Source organism: Vigna radiata, chromosome 3 (genome assembly GCF_000741045.1).
Source record: "Vigna radiata var. radiata cultivar VC1973A chromosome 3, Vradiata_ver6, whole genome shotgun sequence".
Classification (NCBI taxonomy): domain Eukaryota; kingdom Viridiplantae; phylum Streptophyta; class Magnoliopsida; order Fabales; family Fabaceae; genus Vigna; species Vigna radiata.
The window spans coordinates 4,899,897-4,922,997 of NC_028353.1; the positions used below are offsets into that span (position 1 = coordinate 4,899,897).

Below are 23,101 nucleotides of genomic sequence, written 5' to 3' on the forward strand. Positions count from 1 at the left end.
ATTATAATATATAGATATCAAATTTATTTTCTTATGATAAAATAAGAAAATTTAAATTTATTTCATGATGAATTAATTTATAACATAATTTTTATGTTAAAAAGTCAAAAATACTTTTTATGTAATTAAAATATTTAAAAGTAATTGTTGTCTTTCAAAATAAACATATTTTGTATCCAAGTATCGAATATCAATACTAATAAAAAGAATTTCTTAATACATTCTTCATTTGGATTTGGAATGTTTTATTATGAATAGATTTTATATTATTTTAAAATTGTTATATATATTATCAATGTTTATTGTAAATATCTTATTTTAATAGTATACAATTATTAAAAGAATATAAATCATTGAAAAACAAATAACTCTAAAAGAGATGTCTATTTTAATACATGACCATGATAATAAATATACATACATACTAGAACTTATACCATTAAGAGTTCTACTACACTAGAACCAAAAGTATAAGATTAGAGTTTTTTAAAAGATTAGATCTATAAGGAAACTAAAACTTTTACTCTAAACTTCTTTTGCGTCACCAACCAATACTTGATCAAGAGAAACATTTTTCTCTGTTCACACTATTCAAGTGATCATTTCAAAAGAAAAAAAAAAAACACAAAAAAACAAATGCAAAAGATTATTCTTACAATCTAAAATACAATATATAGATATATAAATTAATCTCAAGACATACCACCATGCATTATAAATTTGACCATTTGGATAAAACATTAATGTTAGACTTTGACAAACAACTTCCCCACCCAAGTTACCACAGTTAGTCCATTTACTAACTATGACCAAGAAATAAGACCATAAACTAAGACCTCTTACCATTAATCATAACATAACTCACCCTTCTCTACTTGAAATTTAATGATTATTAAAGTGTTAAGATAACCCCTAAAATTAGGGAGAAGGTAAGTTACAAACTTGCTGAAAAAGAAATGATGCTCAAGGCCAAAAAGAACCGCTCAATGCCACACAACCCATGAGCTATCTAACTTTGCAGCACTTAACATCCAAAAGTATCGCTTAACGTCCTAAAGCCTAGAGGTTCTATGACTTTGCAGCGTTCAATGCCACACAAGTTCGGTGCCACACCAAAAGCCAAGAACTTCAACAATGAGTTTTAGAAAACCAAAAACCTATTCAAATGACAAACTTGATATTCCTAACTTAGTAAAAAATTCCATAATAGATTTACGTGTCCGATTGAATACCAATTTATTTAAATGACTAGATTCTTGATTATCAAATTCAATATCACTTCTAATCAAAACAATAATATTTTATGTAACACACATACTCAACATATTAAAAATAACTAATTTACATCAAATCAAACATTAAAATACAAAAAAAAAACCAGTACAATAATATTTTTAACCAATTTCAATAAGTAATTTCTCCTGTTCCAAACATCCAAAAACCATTCAGCAAGCCATCCGAAACAGAATTTCCCATACTCAAGCTACACTTTTAGATCAATTCAAACATACAAGTTAAAATTATTAAAGTAGCAAAATTTAAAACAACGCAATTAGCTTTTTGGGTTTTTAAATTTTTTTAGGATTAAATTGGTATTAAGAAAAACTTGGGGTGCAAGGAGAAGAAAAAGAGTGCAGGAAGAACGTCCCGGTGGAAAATGACAAATCAAATTTCAATTTCAACGTGTGGGCCCAAGAGACACACGCCGCTACTAAGTAAGCACCACGTATAAAACCGTAACATTGTATTTTCTTCGTTCACCCTCTCAGTCACTCACTCTTCTCTTACCGTTTTGTTGGATTCGATTACAATGGCGTCCGAAGGCATTCTTCTCGGCATGGGAAACCCTCTCCTCGACATCTCCGCCATCGTTGATCCTGAGTTCTTGAAAAAGTATATCACTCTCGCCACCTTTCTCTTTTGCATGCCGTTATTTCCTCTATTATCGTTACTTTTAATTTCCTGAGATAACGATTAACCTTGTTTCTTGGACGGCGAAACGACGTCGTAAGTCGTGTGGTTTGCTTCTGAGTGTTCTTTCTTTTGATTTTGTGTCTGACATGACAGGTACTCTCTCACCTTGAACAATGCCATTCTTGCGCATGACAAGCACAAACCCATGTAAGATTTCTCCATTTACGCGGTGCTGTGTTGATCGCCCTCTAACGCCGTTGTTTTTTTTATCATCGGAACGTCGAATTTTTAGTCATTACAAGCACTGCAGTCCTTTACACTTTGGAGCTTGATGTTGTATAGCTTTTGACTGTGTTCTTGGGATATCAGAAACGTAGTTTGATACGGTTCTTGGGTTGCGTGGGCTTATTCTTATTAGGAGAAAACTTAGATACAGTTATATGGTAAACAGTTGCTTTGGGTGATTTTATATATATTTTAAAATTATAATAAAAGATTTACTTTAACAATCAGACCAAAGGTCTGCATTAAAAGATTTAAGGTGAAATCTCAACTCTAATTGAAATACAACACAAGAAAATTTTTAGAGAACTGGATCTAAGTTTTATATTAACTATTGAAGGAATATTCAGATTCTGGCATGTCTTCCCTTAGATACATGGTAATTGGTATCCGTGCGTGTATTTTTGCATGATTGTAGAGTAAAGACTTGTTGCAATATGGTATTCAGACTCATATTTTAATAAGATTTTGAATCTCTCTGTGCTGATCTTTAATTGCACATATTTTTTGGTTAATTGTTAAAACATATCTTTTTAGTTAATTTGGTAAGATGCTCCATTTCAGATATGAAGAGTTGGTTGAGAAATATGACGTGGAGTACATTGCTGGAGGTATTTCACTAGATCTGGAGTATTGGATAATATCAAAAGCGAATTGAATAAAAGAAAGAAAGAAAACGATTAGCAGTGGAAAAATATAGTTGGTAATGACAGTTGCTACAATTTGTTTTTTTTTTTGCTGGCAGGTTCTACTCAGAATTCAATCAAGGTTGCTCAGGTATGTATCTCGATAGTTAGTTAGTAATACTCTGGATGTGTAGTAGCTTTGGTTAAAGTAATTTACCATTACTTCTTGTAGTGGATGCTCCAAGTTCCTGGTGCAACAAGTTTCATGGGTGGCATTGGAAAGGATAAGTTTGGCGAAGAGATGAAGAAGAGCACAAAGCTTGCTGGTGTAAAAGTGGGTTTAATCATTCATCTTCTCCTTTCATTGTCACGTGCTTCTCTATACTGGCTTAAAAATTATCTTATTTTTCATTCACCAGGTTCACTATCACGAAGATGAATCCACACCTACTGGAACTTGTGCTGTTTGTATAATTGGTGGCGAAAGGTCAAACAATCAAAATTTTCTGTATTTTTTTGCTTCAGTGTTTTCTATAATTGAAATTATTTTATGCCGTTTATAAATGAAGTATGTCCTTCAGCCTGACTTCTACTTGATTGCAAATTTTTGGAAGCCTTACATTTTGATCACCTCTGAATACAGGTCGCTTGTTGCAAACTTAGCAGCTGCAAATTGCTACAGGTCTGGGCATTTGAAGAAACCAGAAAATTGGGCACTAGGTACTTTGTTGTTGGTCTATGCAGGCTCTTTTTTTTTTTTTTTTTTTTCTTAATTTCTTCTTGCCTGTGTAATTCATAATTCAAACTTCAGTCGACTGACATTTTATTGTGCTAATTTCCCTCACAGTTGAAAAGGCTAAATATATTTATATTGCTGGCTTTTTCCTCACTGTATCACCAGATTCTATCCTGTTAGTTGCTGAGCATGCTGCTGCAAATAACAAGGTTAAATATATGATTGAAAATTTTATTTTATTTCTTTTGAAGGAGGTTTCTGATGATTAATGTTATTTATGTATGCAGATCTTCTCGATGAACCTTTCTGCCCCTTTCATTTGTGAGATATTCAGGGAGAGACTGGAGAAAGCTCTACCGTAAGGATTCATCTCTGATAAATAAAAATGATTGAAATGCTACATATTTGATCTTAAGAATGTCCATTATGTGATTCAGGTATACAGATTTTGTTTTTGGAAATGAGACTGAAGCAAAAATATTTTCTAAAATTCAAGGCTGGGAGGTAACCCTTGATATCTGATATTTAGGCAAGTTGTGGTTTTGGATGTAGAATGTTAAACCATTACATTTATTGGCCTTTCTTTTCTAGACTGAAAATGTCGAGGAGATAGCTCTAAAGATTTCCCAGTGGCCAAAGGCATCAGGAACGCACAAAAGGATAACAGTTATCACACAGGGTGCGGATCCTGTATGTGTTGCTGAGGATGGGAAGGTGAAAAAGTTCCCCGTGGAACTTTTGCCTAAAGAGAAACTAGTTGACACAAACGGAGCAGGTGCTGTGTTACTGGTTTTACGAGTTCAAATGCAGTTATGCTACATATTTATTTATGTAAATAAATCTCGTAATGGTCTTTCATGTGATAAGCACATAGGGCAGAGTGGATTAGTTGGAGAATAGCCCTATAGTTAGAGGTGCATAATCATTAGTTTAGGAATGGCTTAGTTCGAATGGGGAATTGATTTTCTGATTATTTAGTTCATAATGAAAAACATAACATTGTTTGACTCAATATAGTGAGGAAAGGCTCCACTTTTTATAATTATTTAAAATAGGATCATTATTTTGGCATCTGTCATGATTATTATAATATTAAAAATTTAAGTATTTTGAGATTATGTTCTTATTGTCCTATTTACAGGCTTAATCCTTTTAATAAACATATAAGTTTAAGTTTAGTAGCCTATTAACTGGTGGGTTTTTTACCTATTTAAAAGAGTTCGTTACCAAATAGACTTTAGACTAGACTATGCTTTAAAAAAGTGCTAAAAGGCCTTATTAGTTAAATAAATCAGCTTAAATATGAGAATTAGGTGAAGCTTAGGCTTTGTGTAGCAAGCCTATTTTCACATGTTGCTGTTGTCTTCAATTGTGATATGCTCTAAATCCATGTTGGCTATAAATTCTCTTATAAACATACATACAATACATAATTCCTCTCTGCATCTCTTTTAAATGCATTGTATATTATTCTCATACAACATTGCTACCAACATGGAAAGATCGTGACATTATTTATGATTTGTAAGGCACGCACATTGGTAGTTTACAAGCAAATTCTGGATTTAGTTTCATCCCTCTTATATTTTCTCTGTAGGAGATGCATTTGTTGGAGGATTTCTTTCACAATTGGTTCAGGAGAAGCCCATAGAAGAATGTGTGAGAGGTGGCTGTTATGCAGCAAACGTCATCATCCAAAGATCTGGCTGCACTTACCCAGAGAAGCCTAATTTCCATTGACTGATTTCTCAGTTCTGTTGCCTTCATGAACTTTTGATTGTCATTGGGAAACTTCTTGTTGTATTGTGATAGTTGCCGTTAACTGCTTTTATTTTTCATCCCTTGGGTGAATGAGGAAAAGTTTCACTGGAAGGAAACGGATAATTGAATTGTTATATGGCAGTTACCGAGTGTTTTTTATTAGACATTGAACAATGTTACCGTGCTAAGGAAGGTACTGGCCACTTCGTCTGCAAGTATCAATCGCCTGACCCGATTGATTAATTCTTTTCAGATTGGCAGAATTTCCTAAAACTCGATTTACTAGTTTGCATTTTTAGATATTTAAAACTATGCTCCCCTAAAATGATTTTTAATATGAACATTGAATTTATGAGCTTGTTTTGCTGGTTTATCGGTTCATCTTGTAAAAATGTTAAATTGCCATCTTAATATGGCTTGGACTTCTAAATATTTTAATTCAATTTAAATTCGGTTTCCCTCGTTAAGAGTACAGGGTCTCCGAAGTGTAAATAATTTATTATAAATTTTATTTCATAATTGTAAGCAATGTGATGCTTTTTATATGGACATAATTTATCGGACAAGAATGAGACAAAAAGGTGACGAAGTATTTGATTATAGTGTAAGAGGCTATTACTAATGCCTTTGCTTAGACCATATTACCAATTGATTGGTTCTCTTCTGCTGAAACGGCTTGCTTGGAACAAGGACATTTTTGTGCAGCTGAATAATATATAAAAACATATAAGAAGATTAAACAAAATATTAACCACGTAAATTAATAAATATAAAGCTTTAAAATACTGATAACAAATAAAAACTATTAAAAATAATAAAATTTATTAATATCATGAAATTTAGTTAAATTATGTAAGTTAAATCATATAACTTAAATAATTTAAGACATAAAGAGTTATTTGCAACAGCGGTAGTTTCATTTTAACGGTTTTGTTTTATCCTGATAAGGCTTGTGAAGTGGAAGCCCAAATCAGATCCCGACGACTCATCTTTTTATTTTCATAATCTCGTCTTCTCATCTCGTATTGTCATCTAGAGCGTGCATTAGAGCGTGGAATGCACGGTCATACCAAAGCGCGTGAGGAAAACTCCCAGAGTCATAGCCAGCCAGCGACCACCACCTTCTCTTACCTTTGTTGAAAGAAAATCGCAAGACAGGAAATCACAAGGTAACTAACGAAACAAATCGGAGGCATTATTTGAATCGCCATGAGCGACCACCACCCACGGCTGCACCACCTTCGCTCCACCTCGCACCTATTGAAGGAATCTCTGTCATCGTTCTCATCCAATTTCATCACATTCCTTTTCCTCTCTCTCCTAACCCTCTCTTTCCGAACCCTCGTCGAGACAGGCACCGCCCATGTCACCTCCTTCATCGACCGCGACCCTTCCCTCCGGGCCCTCCTCTCCCGCCTCGACCTCGCCGGCAACGCCCACCATCACGGTCATGGCCACGGTCACGACCTCCCATCCACAGCTGCCAACCACGCCCTCCGCCACCGACGCCGCCCCTTCCTCCACCTCACCCGCGTCGGAACCCTAGACGATGACTTCTTCTCCGGCGACGACGACGACGACCGCTCCCTCTTCGGCTCCATCCCTAAATCCCCTTCCAACGCCACCCTTCTCAGCCTCTTCCCCTTCCCCCCTACCTCAGCCTTCTCCGATCTCCTCGCCGACGACGGGGTTAGGGTTTCTCAAGTCATCCGCTCTGGAACCACCTTCAATACCCTAGGATTGTCCTCTCTGTCGTCGCGAACGCCTCGCGACGACGATAGCGGCGATAGCGAGGAGGAGAAGCAGAACGAGAACGCGGAGAGGAAGGAGGGCGTGGATTTGCAGTTTTTCGTGAAGGGGATGGAGGTGGGTCGTCGGGACGCGGCGGCGCTGTTTTTTCTGGTGAGTTTCCTCTCCGCCGCCTACGGATGGGTGATTCTCGTTTTTCTCGTGACGTATTCGTGGGTGTTGGGTGTTGTGTTCGTTTCCGTTGTGAATGATCTGTTGGGGAGGTTTAGCTCCGTTACGGTTTTGGTTTGGGATGGTTCAAGGTTAGGTCTGAAGAGGCTTTCGGGGTTTATTCTGATGCGTTGGGCTGTGAGGGACGCGTTGACTCAGCTTCTGGGGTTGTGGTACTTCGGAGAAATTGAGGATCAGTACTCGTTTTTCAAGCTCTTTGTGAGGTTGAAATTGATGCCCTTCTCTGTTATGTCTCCTTGGGTTAGGGGCTTTGAGAGAGAGATTTCTGGGTTCTTGTTTACTTGGTTTCTGGTGGATACTTTTGTTGCTTTTATATTCTCTGTGGATGCTTGGGTTGCCATTGTGGACTCAAGGAAGAGTGGGAGGGAGATTGTGAAGGAAGGGTGCTATTTGATATCTACTATGTTCAACCAGGCTATTCAGGTTAAGTGCTTGGAGGCTATACTTTGTGGGTCCTTTGTCAGGTGGGGTTTGGGCCGGGTTTGCGGGAGGTCCTTCGCCAAGATGTTTCAGTCCACCATGGAGGTTTACTTCATGGTTACTTGGCTTTTGTTTTACTTTGCGGCAAAGTGTAGGGACGCCGATCTTCATGGTAGGAGGTTTGGACAGAGGGAATTAGAGGGCTTGGTTGAAGGTCTCAGATGATATTTGAGGATGGTTGAACTTGGATGGATGAATGTGCTTTTTTCTTTCTTTTTTCTTATTGTGATGCACAAGTAGCAGCAGCAATGTTTCAAAGGTTCTTTGTGTCTCCCACATTTACCGTCGCTGTTGTCGCCATTCTCTAGTTTTGTCACCAGCGATGTGTCAAATGTGTACTTCACCAAAAGGCTGATTACTTCTCGTGTATATTCTGAATGAGGGTAGTTCTTATGTATATTATTCATGGAATTGTTGAATTAGTTCACTCAAATATGTGCTGGTGATGATAGTCACAAATTACAGGGTTCGGGTAATGAAGAATAGTAATGATTTTTCTCCATGCAACTTGGGCTTATGCTGTGATGACAAAAGTAACTGCATAGCCTTCTGTTTGTTTGGAGTGATGCTCCATTTATTAGGGGGATTTGGTGGCATGACTTGGACATAATCACAAACAATGAAAAGCACTTTAATCTGCTACATAGAACAGGGAAAGTTATCAGTTTGAGTTATGCATTGTGTTCCCCTTTTAGAAATTCTCCAGGAAGGCTGTTTATGCTAATACTTTTTTGTTCTGTATGATTTTCAAATCCTTTTCATAAGCAAGCCTTCACATTTGCTGTATGTATATAATCATCTTGTAGAAAGTTCATAAAACTTGTTTTGCATCATGGAGTTACTCGACTAAGTTTGAATGAGACGAAAATTTTGGCTGATAGCAAAACTAGGGCTACATCAAGGGGCATTCCAAGTTTTTAATTATTTCTTGGAGAGCTTTGTGTGTACTTCTGCTAGACTGTTTTTTAATATTCAGAGTAAACAGTTGATGTTTTCTGTCTGGTGTTTTGTATGTTTACTTTATAATAATTTGTCTTCCTGAATTTGCAAGCCTTTCCCTTTGACTAGCATCGAGGAATGCGATTATTTATGTATAAATGTTTTGTTAGAGTAATGGAATTTACCTGAAGATGAATTGTGATATAAACTGTTTGTAAAAGCAACTAGATTGCAATTTAATGAATTGTACTCTTTCTCCTGGCTGTTTGTGACTGTAGGATTTTCCTGTTCTTTTAACAGAACATATGTAACATTATGGGACAGTATTCTCCTTGAGAATAACGAAATGCAAAATAAAAGTGAAAATGCTTGAGTTTCGATGATTTACTAAATAAACTGTCTTTTTAAGGTTGGTTTCCCTAGGCATCATGTTGAGGTTTACTCTTGTGAAACAAAAGTTCCTTGAAGGGTTCCCCTTCTCACCTATGTCTCACCTATGTCTGATAACAATCCCATTACTATCAAATACATGATGCACTTCTTCATGAAAAATAAGTGAGCAGCAGTCTTAGGATTTCTGTTTTTATATGGTTTCACTTGGTTAGTTTATTTGGTCTTCTCTGATTGTCCACTCCATCCAGCCTGGGGACGTTGAATGCTGTTTTTCAACCAGATAGCTTCGGAATTGACCTAAAAGAAGGGCCATTACGAGGGAGGGGAATTTACCTAAATGCACTTACTTGATCTCATGCCCTTTTTTGTAAAGCTGCAAGAAGACCAAAGACGAGAGAATTTCTTTGAATTGCTGTAAGAAAACTGGAGAGGAGGTAGTTTTGAAGTGTACATTGAATAAAAAACATGGAAGGAAGCAAAAAAAAAAAAAATTGTTTTTCAAAGTGAACCTTGCTTTCTTTTCATTACATTAAAAACTTGAACTAAATGAAAAAAAAATTGCATGGTTACTTGTATTTGTTTACATCCTCTTTTGAGCAAACCTCAATAATTGTGCGTGTTGTTGAAATCCAAAGGAAAGCAGTTTTCAAAAGCAAACTTGAAGCAAAAAGAATGGACAGAGCTTTAAGAACAAAGGATGAGTTTTCAAATTTTATTAGTGAAAAACGTGGTAGGAGGCAGGTACTAAGCAGCAGTTTTAGTTGTGTGGTGTGGACAGACCAAAGTATGAAAGTAAAACATTTTGTTTGTGTTTAATGGTGAGACAAGATACTCACCATCTTGAGCTTATCCAAAACAATCAGATTTATTATTAGTTCAACATTTTTTTCACTCAAGAAAACATCAAACATGAAATGGAATATAGTATATAGAGATAATAGAGGTAGCCAAGATGAACGTGCGATTTGAGCAAGTAGCCAATGGTTTCCAAGGCCCAGACAATTGCATTCATACGTGCTAAAGTCATAATATAAATTAAATCACTCGTAAAATTCACACATTCCATCCGTACATGATATGATGTTCATTAATAAGTGCACTCAGTTCAAAAAACAAAAAGTTGGATACATTCAATTTTTGTCTTTTGAAATCAAGGCATGAGATCCACGGAGCCGGACGACCAATGATATGTATATCAACATATTTTTATTAAGAGAATTATTACATTTTAATAAATTAAAAAAAGAAAACAAGTTTTTCATTAATGATTTGTTATTAACTTAGAAAGATATGTCATGTCGTTTTTATTATATATATATTTTTTTAAATTTAGATCTAATCTTATATAATTTATAATAATATATTAACGTCGGATTACAAGGAGATACTATTTATATATGATTCTTTTGATATATATATATATATATATGATTAGTAATGTTTTGAAAGTGAGGTCAAATAACTTTTAATAACTATATAAATTTTTTGGGGGAGTCGTCTAATCTATACCATAGCTTAACGTGGGTAATAAATATGCAGAGTGTGAATCACCTACCTCCTTTGATATTTGTAGAAAGACCTAATTATTGACTTAGAACATACGTTCATCTTCAACCGTTCGGTCTTTGTCAGGATTCCTACTATATTTAGTTACATCCGGCTCTCTACGACTGTCCGACATGTTTGATTGTGAGAGCGACTTTATGACCGTTTAACCCATACGATGAAGTAAACAATTTACTATAAAAAAATATGAAACTAATTAGACATTTAAGTATGTAATTTTGTATAGGCCTATTGCATAAGTAGTAACCTATTGATCTATCCCATCCTACAACTAGTAATTTTTATTTTATTTTATTTTGTATTCTTGTGTATTGAAAATAACTAAATATTCTCTTCATTAATATTAAATAATTATAAGTACAATTTTTTATAGTACATTTTCTTATTTACTTGTAAATAATAAATAATTAATCCATAAGTGTTTTTGTAATTGTTATATTGATGTAAAAAAATATTTCAATAAGATACTCAAGTTTATGATTAAAAAATTATAAATAACTTTAGAAATTTATGATTAAAAATTATAAAACAAAAATTGCAAGTTGTTTTTAATTTATTCTAGGTAACTTTTTGGTGCACCTATATAGTTTTAACTTGCATCCATGTAAACTTCAAAGTTCCAAATTATCCTCTTATTTATAATTTTCCTCTTTTGGATTGTTTAAAACGTTTTGGAATGTATATTTTGAAATGCATAATAAAATATATATTATAGATTGTGTAGTTCAAACTACAAATCTATATTACATATTGTATTACAATGTATAATCCAAAATACAAAATTTATACCCAGAATGTAAACTATATGAAATACAATACAAAATGTGTATTCTAGATTGTACAATAAAATATATTTTTTATTTTGCATCTCAGCTAGTAATTTCAATTTTGCATTTCAAATTAATCAAAAATAGAAAATTGAAAAATATAGTATAGATTGTACAATCTAAAAATATATTTTTCAATAAAAATACATAAAAGAATGAAAAGCGGAAGAGAGGGATATAAGTTTAGGAAAAAGAATATGAAAAAAAGAAGATAAAGACAAATATATCATTTCATCACCTATGACAGAGGATGTTGAAATATATGAAGTGCAGGAAGAAGCACCTTTAGTCCAGGTACATATCTTAACCAATATTTTTTTAGAAAGTTAAAATAATACCTTCCAAATTTATATATTTAATTATTGTCTTTGGTATAATAAAAATGAACACTTATTTTAATACAACTATAACTATAAAATGATAATTTGAAATTGTATACAGACCCTATTTTAAATAAAGTTTTTATAATTTCCATTTTTTTACTTATTAGATATTTGAAAAAAAAAATCCAGATCGTGTTCTAAAAAATTAATGACTTCTTTAAATATTAAAAAGAGACTCTCAAATTAAACAATAGGATATTGAAGAATCATTGCTTACCTGTATTATTTTTAACCAAGTTTAAAGTTACATTAGAGTTGCTTTTGAAACTTAAGTTGCACAACGAAGTTCATTTGAACTTGTTTTTCCAAACTTTAATCCAAAACAGCACATAATTAATCGAAACCTAGTCTTCGAAAGAATGATTTTGATGCTCCAACAGATGAAGACGGAAGAAAATCTTAGTCAACCAGTGCAAATATCTTTAGATTAGGCCCAATGGTTCTGCTATCATTTGCAGAAGGACAGAATGTGTTGGATGAGACGACAAAACTTATGTCCATGAACTGAGTATGACATGGTGTCACAGGGATCACCAGAGCTAACTCTCAATAATTCAGCTTCCCTAAAGTTAGAGGTGAAAACTCATTATCTTCCTTCTTTTCACTTGTCCAGTAATACTTCACGTTTCACAAGTTCATACTTTAATTCTCTTTTATACAGTTTTTAAAGATAAAATCGTAGTTCTAAAGAAAACAGTATAAAGAAACTACTTTATTATCTCTACTTTCCTCTTTATATGTTCTTGTACGGTTTCCAAACACATCCTTATCCCAATATAAATGCTATACATAGTTTATTTATATGCATGTAGAGTATCAGATCTACCTTGGACTTTGGTCGGCACACATGTCTCCACAAACTTTTAACTTTTCTGCATATTACTACACTATTGACAGTTCATTTTCTTATTGCTACCAAGAGATCCTCATCATCCTTAAGTAATCCAATCCAAGGATCAAGTAATTAACTTATATTGAGAACTAATGAACTTCCCTTAATTTGCTCAATGCGCTAATTAACTCTGCATGTTCCCTGATAAGAGAAAAAAACACAGATCAAACAAGAACCTCGATCTACAACATAATATTATGGCTACATATATATATATGTCGTGGTAGTTGTTAGAGGTAAATAATGACTCAGACGCAGAGAGAGAGTCGTTGATTATGTGGAGAGGCTGCACAGCGAAGGACAGTGAGGAAAAGATGTTCAGTGCAAGGAATATAGAGCTTTGAGTCTGCAATGAAATCGTATTCATCCTGAGCCTGATCCAGCAAGGTCTTGAAGAGAGGATGATGGAGCAACGTGATCTTTATCACATATCTCTTGTGGTGTTCTCCCACGTACACAACCAAATGACCCTTTGGCACATCGTTCGGAATATCAGATTCTCCTTCGTTCTGCATCCATGGCCACACTTCCCATTCGCAGCAGTAACCGTAGGCACCACACTGGATCACTCGACTCCCCACTTTCTTCCACTTGTTAAGACACCCTCTCAGAAACTTCCCCTTCATTATTCTTCTCTTGAAGCTTCTAAATGTGTGTGTCTGTGAGAGAGAGAGAGAGAAAGAAAGAGGGAGAAAAAGTACGTGGAGTACTCCGAACATGAAAATGTTTATATAATTGCGGCATGGCAAGTACAAATGCTCCAGAACATTATGGGATGCATTTGCTTTTCTAAGTCAGATACTTAGTTTTTTCTCCTTGTTTGATATCAAAGTCGTGTTTTTTTTACCTACTATATATTCTTTTAGATTTTTGTTTTCAGTGTGACATGCAAATATCGGGACGCTTTATGGTCTTTCGAATTACTCATTAATTACTATATATTCTGATCTTCTCTCTATATAGATAGTTCTTTCCCTGATAAAAACATCTACCAACAAGCATGGCAGAAGACTCCAATCTGAAAAATTAATTCATTAAATGGAAGAATAAGAAGTAAATTGCCATTGAACACGAGACTCTTAACAATGTGAAACATTTTATTTACGATATTTGTGTTACATTCGGCTAGGTTTTACTTGAGCTAAAAACCAAAGATACAGTAAATGGTTGACATGATACATCGTAGCTTTTGCCTATACAATTATTGCGGAAACATCAATATCCAATAAGTGTGTCAGATACTTGGATACATCAAAATCTAATATATATTAATATTATTCTAAAGCGTGTCACAGATACTTAGCTGCCTTTTGCTTGTTAGCAGCTTCTTTGTAGCATTGCACTTTGTCAAATTATACCAGCATGCAATGCCAGAGTAGTTGCTTAGAAATAGTAGATTAATTTCTGTTATAATACAGTCAAAATAACTTTTATGTTACGCTAGATCGATAGATATGCATGTCATTTACACGATTTTTGGTTTATAGCTGTAAATTTAATTTTAGAATGTTTTGAATTTTAAGTTAAAGGTGATTTTTAACTAAGTAAACATATTGAAAAATCTAGGTTTTATGTGATCTTCTATAATGGTACTTACAAATACATAATTACATTTACTTCTGAGTTAGTAGAATCAGGCAAAAATGTCAACTATATACTAGCAGTTAAAATAAGGAATCATATTTACATAACTTTTTATAAAAGTTATATAGAAGATAATGAAATATATGATAAAATAATTGACATGATTACGAGATATAGAGCACATACAGTAACACTGCAAATAAATAATGAAAGACTATTGTATTGACAATATACAGACATACCAGTTAAAAAAGAGTTTGGAAAAAAAACTAGCAAACATGTCTGCAACCTTATAAATAGAGTTTAGAACTTACCTATATTATGAACATTAAAAATATTTAAAGGTTAAATTTGCTGATAAAAGCCAGTTGACAGTAAATTCAATGTTCTAATTTAATCCCAAGATGTAAGGATAGTGTCTTTCTCTGTAATTCTTAAAGGCCGGTGCCTGATGGAGTGACCTTTCGAAGTTCTTAACATTCAGACCCCACAACTTGGTTAGGAAAAGATAAGATATGAATGAGGGATGGGAAAAAGCTTCTTGGGTGAAGTGCAAAACCGCTTATTTCTCTTGAATTTTCATATTTTTATATTCCTTTTTATTTTAAAATGTAAATTTAGTAAGCTTTATATAAGTGATAATAAATTCTAGTATAATTATTGCTGTGTATTTTATCCTTGTATCACAGATAAATAAACATGAGCAGCCACAAACATGTGTCTCAAGAGAATGTGATACTCAGATCTGTTTATTTTGTTTAGTGCATTTAGACCTACTCAGACATTTTTACTGTAGAACATTGGTGTCTTTGTCACTTCGAGCTATTTTATTTATAAGGACGTATTGATGTGAATTTATTGTTCTTATTTGGACTTGTTTTAGATGCAAAAACCTTGAATTTCTGCATAACGGCCAAGGCTTTTTACTTTTTCATAGAATAAGGAGGTACTATCCGTACAAAAATGTTATTCAGTCCTTTAAGAAAATGAGTTTGTGATTAGTGTTTCGTTGTTCCTACTTACGTATTTAGGAATGAGTTATCCTATGTTTCCTCGTAACTGTTTCTATAGTCAGAGAAGTTTTAGGAGAAAATGTGTATAAGATAACTCATAAAATGAATGATGTGATGAAAATAAATAAGTAAAAAAACTTGTAGAAAATTGTTATAATAAAATATCTCTTTTATGGGCTATACATTGAATAAGGGATGGAAGAAAACATGCAGACAAAAGAATGACTCTCACAGTTCTTTACCCTGCTGAAATCCTTGCCTTGATATATGTGACATGTTTGACTTGATTCCCGCAATCCGGTTTCTCATACAAAATTCATTGGTTTTCAAGTTTCAGTTATTTATTGAAGCACATGAAACTTTCTTAGAAGGAAGGTGAACAATTTTTACCAAGAAAGATAATTTTGTAATAAGAAAGTATACTATACAGATAAACTGAAAGTGTAACCAAAAATATAAACTAAAAAGATCAAAGAACCAAACAATTTGTACCAAGACAGATGCTTTTGCCACTCTATTTTGGTTGAGATGTTGAGGAAAAGGTGGGGTAGTTCTTAAAATCTTACCTTTTCATACTATAATTAGAAAGTTATAAGGGAGCTGGAAACACTATTTTCTATGAAGAAAAACTTTTAGCTCTTTTATTGAAAATAATTGGCGAAGATGGGGTTTGTGATCCTTTTTTTCTGGTCTGTTCTTCGTAGACAGATGCTCAGTGACCACTGAGACTCAGTGTGCTGACCCTAGACAAAAGTGGGTCGTGTTGGGTTGTTTGAAAAGAATAGCATGTTTATTTTGACACAACCTGCAACAGTTTTCCAGATATGAGAGGGACCATGCCAAGTATAAGCTATGGAAAAGCCTTTTTGTGGATTTTTTGAAATTAATTTTGCAATGGAAATACTATTTATACAAGAAGATTAGTTCAACAATGAACCTGGACAATTATTTCCATAAAAATTGCCATGTCAAATAACCAAATATAACAAATCTGTGTAGAAAAGGAAAATTCACGAACTGTCACAAATGAAAGTCAAACTTCCATTTTCAGAAGGTTTGATCATAGAGTTAATGCTGCTTGATCTCTTGTTTTCACACTAATTTAGTCTCCTCTTCCAACAGCTGTTATCTTTAGTTTGTGTTATGATGGTCATTTTGTAGTGAGTTTTAGAGAGCAACATTGTTACTGCAAATTGAAATGGATCATATATGTGCAAATTGTTGATGTAACAGCCATCCATTCACCCAAATCCAATGACTGCTTGTTCAACATAAGATAAGATAGGGTTTTCAAGGCTAAACGAGGTAGTTATTCAAATTGAGATATGATAAGATTCATTGTGCAAGTGATATTCTGTTTGTAGAATGAGAAGTGGAATCACAGGAACTTGGTTACTATAAAGCACTAACACAATTGCAATCACCATCCATTTTGTGCACTGAAATTATTTGATTTGACTTACTTTGCTCCCATTCCACGTGCATTTTCTGTTCACATGAGCTGGTGATACAGGCCACTTTATCACTTTGTTAATACTTCTTCCTAAGTGCCCCACCTACATCCCTCCATTAATTCCTATCCATGCTTCCGTTTAGGGAGCAATGCCTCTCTGTACACTTACTGTGGGGATTTTATTATGTCAGAATCGTGTGTGAAATTTAAAATTTAGTGTCGGTTGAGTCTGTGGAAACCTTGGTTTTGAGAACTAATACCTACTATTTTCTATGGAAGGAAAAAAAAAGGTCCATAATTTTTAGTTGTCATTCCATATGTAAGAGTTTTAAATAATGTTTTAGAGCTTGATTGTCAGAAATAAGGTTTGCAGAATGTCCTAAAATGGAAGACAGAATTATAGGCAACAGCAGATTGTATCTCATTTTGGACTTCAAATTACATAAGTAGATGTTCTGCATTATCAGCATTATCCATACTTGAAGCTAACATTGTTCATAACAATGACATTCTCGTTTTCTTCTCACTATGATTGGATTCAAATTTGAAAATTGATTTTTACAATTTCAGTACACAGTTACAAGTTTTGATGTACAAATAAATTTATGTTTGAACTTTCTTAGCTTTAATTCACTCTTTATGTATTTCTGGTATTGTTGTCCATTAGAATCAGTTTTACCTTACTATCCAATCTTGTATCTTCAATGTAAATTTTCATTATGATCATTATTAAAGTTATACTTCAACTGTGATGAAAAACAACAGTGAAGAACATCTAAATTTTGCTAAACTAATCGTAAATAACCTGTTGACATATGTCCTTCATCTTCCTCGGGCCCTCTCACACAATCATTCGACATGAAAATGTATATATATATGGTACAACAAGCGGGTACTATTGTTAAAATGTGATGTGATGTGTATTACAGCGTTTGTTCCTTTGTTTTAAAAGTTAAACAGAACAGATGTTAGATAGAACTGTTATAAGCTAGTAAACATAATTAAGATGTGTGATTAAACTAATTTCATTTCTCTAGTGAGAAAACTTGGTTCTTTACCTGAAATAAACAGATCTTCAGTCTCTTACTCATTTGCATGCATAGTTTAATTGGATTTATTAATGTTAACAGCTTTGTCTGATATTTTCTTGTGCGAAATGAAATGATTATCTTACTCTAGCAATCGCAATTCAGGTCATGCAAAAGCATTCTATGAAAGAAACTTTATGGTTTTCACTGCAAAGAAAAACTTAAAAAGAAAAATCATAGAAAGCAGCCCGAAAGGATAAGCCATGAGCTGTCAAATTATATCTTTATCTGATATGACAGAGGTAGGGAAGACTGAAATCAAAGAGGAGATACCATCATCCTTTGCAGGAGACTCAAAAATTAAATCTTAGTGAAATGGCATTGAAATAGGGGAAAAGTGATAGAAACGTTGAAAAAGAAAAGACCAATATCTATGATGTAACACAGAAAGCAAACTACCATGACAAGCCTAAAGAAAAGTACAAGGATTTAGCAGGGATTTTGAAGATGGTAGAAATAGAAAAGAAGATGGCCAGTTCATGCATGATGTGGATAGAAATAGCAAGCATAGGTTGCATGTGTTGATATTATATATGGTTTTTCTTTGTTAGTTCTTGCAAGTAACTTGGCACAATATGTAAGAATTGCTGGCACATAACATAACACGGAACATAGTTTGGGTTACTTAGTTGTTTGGAGTAGAGTGTTGTTTTTTCTTTTTTGTGATTTTAGTTATGTTTTAAATAATCTTACAAAAATTTCTAATTTCCAATTTTTTATACACTTTAATTTATTGCCTTTTTTTATTTGATTACACTTCAAACCAAACATGTTTTAAAATACAATAAAAAATGATTTCATTTATGAAAATATAAAAGACCAACAAATCAAAATTATAATTTTTCTAAAAGAGATGAAAATCCCGAGTCAATAGTTGAAAAAGTGTCAGTTTTACTATTTAACCAAAGAAAAAAAAATACTATTTGCTTGGTGTTTCATTCAAGGTTAGCATGTACGAAACTCACTACTAAAAATATTTGTTAACTAATACAACAAAATCAAAAAGCCTAAAAGAATTATAAAATTTTAATTTAACAGGTTAACTTTGAGATTCCTATTTGTTTAAATTTTGAAGACTTCACTTTGTGATGCGATGGCATATAAAACTGCATTTAGACATTGTCTATATTTGTCATCATATTATATATATATATATATATATATATAATTTTATCATGTTCTTTTTTTCATATACACATTTTTTTCAATTTTACTTTTTATAATATATTTGATATTTACGTCATTGTTATTTAGAAATCTATTTTTATATTTATAACTTTTCATTGTTTCAAATTAGACTTTAAACCACATTATAACTTTTGGCCATTGTTTTTTTTTTTTTTAAATAAATTAGACACCAATTATTTTTATGATATTATTCTTCAATGGTTGGACTATGATTTTCAGTGAGTGCTCTCTTGGTATGTCAGGAAAAGATGAAAGTTTTAGTTGATTGTGTAATATTTTTAATTTTAAAATTTCTCATTTTTAGAGAGAAAAACGTGCTACGTTTAAGTTGGTGTGAATAGATGTTATTTCTTCACATATAAATTTTGATTTTAGAAATATATTTGATATGACATAATATAGATTCTCTTAGATTTTGATTTAACCTCCTATATTTTTTTGTTGAATTATATGTACTAGAAAAACAAGTGATTGATGAGATATAAGAAACGAACCTAAATGAGATTTTATAGTGTCGTAATAATACTTTAAGTAATAACTTATTAACAAGAATTAGTTAATATTCAAACAAATATAGACACAAATATGATAATACCATTCTTTAACAAAATAAAAAATAAAACCTAAATTCCAAATGAGCATCTAGAATAGATGTTAAGTTTTACATAAAAAGAGAGACAAATATAATCAAAGTCAGACCGCTTATCCCTTCCACCAGTTTAAGCTTGTAGGTAGTGTTACTTGTTAAGAAATAAACGAATTACCTCCTTGATTCTCACTTTCATGTCTCCTGGATTCGTTAATTAATATGAATTTATGGCCAAAGAGGTGAAAGATTAAAAAAAAAACTTTTCCATTTAGAACATTGTGAAAACACCTAGTTGTAGTGGTGGTGGTGATGATTGTGGCATTGGTGTTGGTGGTGGTGTTGTTATTTGAGGTGCAGGTGCTGGTTGTGGTGGTGCTGGTGCTGGTTGTGGTGTTGGTAGGGGTGGTGGTGGTATTATTGGTGATGGTGTTGATGGTGGCGGTGATGGAAAAGTTCAGTTACAGCTAAAGAGAAAATCCAGCAGCCTATCAAAGTATTTAAGGTGCATAATTGTTGAGCAGTCGGTAAAGCTCCATGTAGTAAGTTCTCTAGCTTTAGCTTAACAGCTATCACAACAAACGATTGTCCTTTGGTTCCTTGATCCCCAAACCCCGAATTTTATCATCATAATAAACTTCTTCTACTTTTCTTAGGTCATACTTCATGCCTGCCATGTCAAAGATTGAAAGATATAATGCAAACGGAAGGTATGAGTAAACAGTGCAGGTATCTTTGGTGCACGTGTTTTGGGGATGGAGAGTGAGACATAGCTGTTATATGATGTTCTTTTAATTATTGCCCGTTTCTGGGTAAAACCGTTATGGTAATGCCGTTACTCATTGCGGTTAGTTGACTAATCTTGCTTTATGAGGATAGATATTTGTGTCAACATTGAGAATACAATGACAGTACTATATCATTGGGTAGTGTGATGACAATAGAAAAGAAAAGAAAGAAGGCATGGACAAGGTACAAGTAATAACATACCATCAAATTTTTTCGAAAAAAATCATTTCGAAGATTAAGCATACGAAATGCAGCATGGAGATCTGTCAAGAACTTTAAGACCTTTGGACAATCGTAATTCCCAGCTGTCACTTGATTCACCACATACCTTGGCTGCAATGTCAAATGAATTGTAAATTAGGTTGCAATAGTCATGATATTTTTCCCTTAAAGATACAGAAGTTTGATAATCTGTTGTGTATGTGTAGGTGCATATGGTTAAAAACATAGTGTATAGTGAATATCTCCACTATTTTGTGCAGGATGATACGTCAGAGGAAATGAGTTCTTACCAATTCATTAGACATAAAACAGACACCTGCATGATAAAAAATGAATCAATACATATACGTCAAAACTATGAAATCATAATCCGCAAAAACTATACCTATGGCTCAAATCAAAAGATGGAGTTGGAAGATTTTTGTTGACTAATTAAAGTAATCAGGAAAAAAAAATTAAGAATCATCAGTACTAATGAGATGAGTAAGGACTAAATATAATACTAACATACACATTTGGTTATTGATCCGTTATCCCGGAAATCCCACTTATTCTAACCGCCATACCCGTGTTTTTTAAAATTATAACCATATTTAAGTTGACCACGCTCCCTGAAGGAAGCTAGCCCAAGAAAATGCGCAATAGGATCATATTCATCTCCAGAAACGATTATTACACAGTTAATGCTAGCCAAGAACATATTTTAAAAGACTCACCTATTAACTAGTCTTCAACGTCTAGACCAAAGTCTGAACCCACTGCAAAACAACAATTAGCATACAGAATTACTAAATCTCAGTGACTAGGAACGAGTAGAAAGTAGTTGCATCATGGCAAAGAAACAGGGAGGAAAAAACAACACAACTTGCATCCACTTATTCTGAGTAAAGATAATTGCGGTATGGTGCATATAGAAGATAAGTAGACAAATTGCCATACACTATCGACCATACAAGATTACCACAATCCTAAGTTAAATGCGTCTTAGAATTTAAAAAAGCGTTGCAAAAGGTTCGATAATTTAACTGTCCAAAAGATGCTTAGTTCTCTGATTTAGATGTTAAAACCCCGTGTTACTGGAAATCTACACAAGGCAAGACACTTAAATGTAAAACAAAGAATTCAATGGCACTTGAGGCTATAAAACCTTTGATTAAATGGAAGATCTGGTGCTTCTAACATATGTAGGGCATACTTCAAATTTTAAAGAATATTAAGACATACACATAAGTTTTTCCTCAGCCTCTTTGTGCTCGAGAAGGCTTCCTGTTTCTAGCCAGTACATGAACGTAAGCATCGAAACTACAGTCTGTGTTTCACTCTTCCAATCACCATGATACCTACATTACACAAGAAAAAGGCAAAATTACAAAGACACAAAAAAATGAAACAAATAAAAGATGAACAGTTACTTCGAATTTAATCACCTATAGTATTGCTAAGAGCTTCCTCCAAGAACTTCAGCAAGCTCCTTATACTGCTCCTTTAACACGTTGAACTGAGACTTGGCCTTCTCTAAAAGCCCTTTCGAACCCAAAAAATCAAATATCCATGAGATAATGACAGAATCCATTCCCTTGCTACGATAAACTAAACCATAAACAACAATAAACTTAACACACTTCAACCCTCAAAATTCATCTCAAACTTGCAATGGATAACAAAAAGTATGTTCGTATGAAACCAGTAATTGCGGAATACGTGTTTAAGTCTTGACGTTTTCTATTTAACACTCATAAAAAACAAATACATTTGCAAGTGCACGAAAGAGATGGGGATACAAATGTAGTTAGGGTTAAGAAGAGCAGAGGAGCATAGTGTGTTCGGTGGTACCGGGTGTGGGGGCGAGACTGATGAACGAGAAGAAGAGTGGCATAGATGAGCCTAGTGGAAGACTCAATCTCCGAAACGACGCTTCGAATTCGGTCGCGGAGCGTTCCAGATTGTTCCAGCTGAACCCTAAACGAGTCGAATTGCTTCTCTAGCGACGACTGAGGCTCCGCCATTGAGGAGGAGAAGCATGAAACGGGGGCTGAAAGGTGAAACGTTTCGGGTCTCCAAAACGGGGATACCAGAAGGAGAGGGTTAGGATTTAAGGAACGAGAAAAGACGGTTTGATATATTGTAGGGAGCCACGTTTCGAAACGCTGGTTTCATATATTGCATGGTATTGTGTGAAGGTTTCCATTTTCCCTTTTCTTTGGTGTGGCGCTCTACTATGTTCAAATTTGTTATTTACATTTTCTTTTCTTTTCAATTCAACTCAAAATTGCTAATTACATAAAAAAAAAAAAAGTTACAATGGATTTGGATTATTTTAACTAAAATATTAACATGTCCTAAGTGACATATATTACATTTTTTATATCAAAGTTGTCATAACCTTACATAAGTTTCAA

The 23,101-nt window shown here is 33.6% G+C and overlaps 4 protein-coding genes across 4 annotated transcripts; 2 read left to right on the plus strand and 2 right to left on the minus strand.

Moving 5' to 3' along the window:
- Positions 1–1,739: 1,739 nt before the first annotated feature.
- LOC106757239 (adenosine kinase 2) lies at positions 1,740–5,571 on the plus strand. Its single transcript, XM_014639864.2, has 12 exons — positions 1,740–1,893; positions 2,068–2,121; positions 2,761–2,807; positions 2,942–2,973; positions 3,055–3,156; positions 3,242–3,309; positions 3,466–3,542; positions 3,670–3,767; positions 3,846–3,916; positions 3,996–4,062; positions 4,150–4,333; positions 5,156–5,571. The coding sequence occupies exons 1-12, from the start codon at positions 1,811–1,813 to the stop codon at positions 5,296–5,298; spliced, it is 1,026 nt and encodes a 341-aa protein (XP_014495350.1). The 5' UTR covers positions 1,740–1,810; the 3' UTR covers positions 5,299–5,571.
- A 785-nt stretch (positions 5,572–6,356) lies between these two features.
- On the plus strand, positions 6,357–9,096 carry LOC106757928. The gene has a single exon (XM_014640784.2). The coding sequence runs from the start codon at positions 6,529–6,531 to the stop codon at positions 7,942–7,944; it is 1,416 nt and encodes a 471-aa protein (XP_014496270.1). The 5' UTR covers positions 6,357–6,528; the 3' UTR covers positions 7,945–9,096.
- A 3,557-nt stretch (positions 9,097–12,653) lies between these two features.
- On the minus strand, positions 12,654–22,906 carry LOC106757509. Its single transcript, XM_022779230.1, has 7 exons — positions 22,536–22,906; positions 22,130–22,226; positions 21,927–22,042; positions 21,419–21,460; positions 20,993–21,018; positions 20,682–20,813; positions 12,654–13,438 (listed from the first exon to the last, which is right to left on the minus strand). Exons 5-7 carry the CDS (start codon positions 21,005–21,007, stop codon positions 13,028–13,030), a joined length of 558 nt encoding a protein of 185 aa, XP_022634951.1. The 5' UTR covers positions 21,008–21,018; positions 21,419–21,460; positions 21,927–22,042; positions 22,130–22,226; positions 22,536–22,906; the 3' UTR covers positions 12,654–13,027.
- On the minus strand, positions 21,426–22,708 carry LOC106757351. The gene is made up of 3 exons (XM_022779017.1): positions 22,536–22,708; positions 21,927–22,042; positions 21,426–21,460 (listed from the first exon to the last, which is right to left on the minus strand). Exons 1-3 carry the CDS (start codon positions 22,706–22,708, stop codon positions 21,426–21,428), a joined length of 324 nt encoding a protein of 107 aa, XP_022634738.1.
- Positions 22,907–23,101: the final 195 nt, after the last annotated feature.

Excerpts from the sequence above, each read along its gene's own strand:
- LOC106757239 (XM_014639864.2), top strand. The coding sequence starts at position 1,811 with ATGGCGTCCGAAGGCATTCTTCTCGGCATGGGAAACCCTCTCCTCGAC. Across the intron at positions 3,768-3,845 it reads ATGCTGCTGCAAATAACAAG|ATCTTCTCGATGAACCTTTC; the intron begins GTTAAATATATG and ends TTATGTATGCAG. Across the intron at positions 4,063-4,149 it reads CTAAAATTCAAGGCTGGGAG|ACTGAAAATGTCGAGGAGAT; the intron begins GTAACCCTTGAT and ends TTTCTTTTCTAG.
- LOC106757928 (XM_014640784.2), top strand. The coding sequence starts at position 6,529 with ATGAGCGACCACCACCCACGGCTGCACCACCTTCGCTCCACCTCGCAC.
- LOC106757509 (XM_022779230.1), bottom strand. Across the intron at positions 13,439-20,681 it reads TTTTTCGAAAAAATTTGATG|ACACACACATTTAGAAGCTT; the intron begins GTATGTTATTAC and ends TCTCTCTCACAG.
- LOC106757351 (XM_022779017.1), bottom strand. The coding sequence starts at position 22,708 with ATGGCGGAGCCTCAGTCGTCGCTAGAGAAGCAATTCGACTCGTTTAGG. Across the intron at positions 22,043-22,535 it reads CAGTCTCGCCCCCACACCCG|GTATCATGGTGATTGGAAGA; the intron begins GTACCACCGAAC and ends TGTGTAATGTAG. Across the intron at positions 21,461-21,926 it reads GGCTGAGGAAAAACTTATGT|TGGGTTCAGACTTTGGTCTA; the intron begins GTATGTCTTAAT and ends GTTGTTTTGCAG.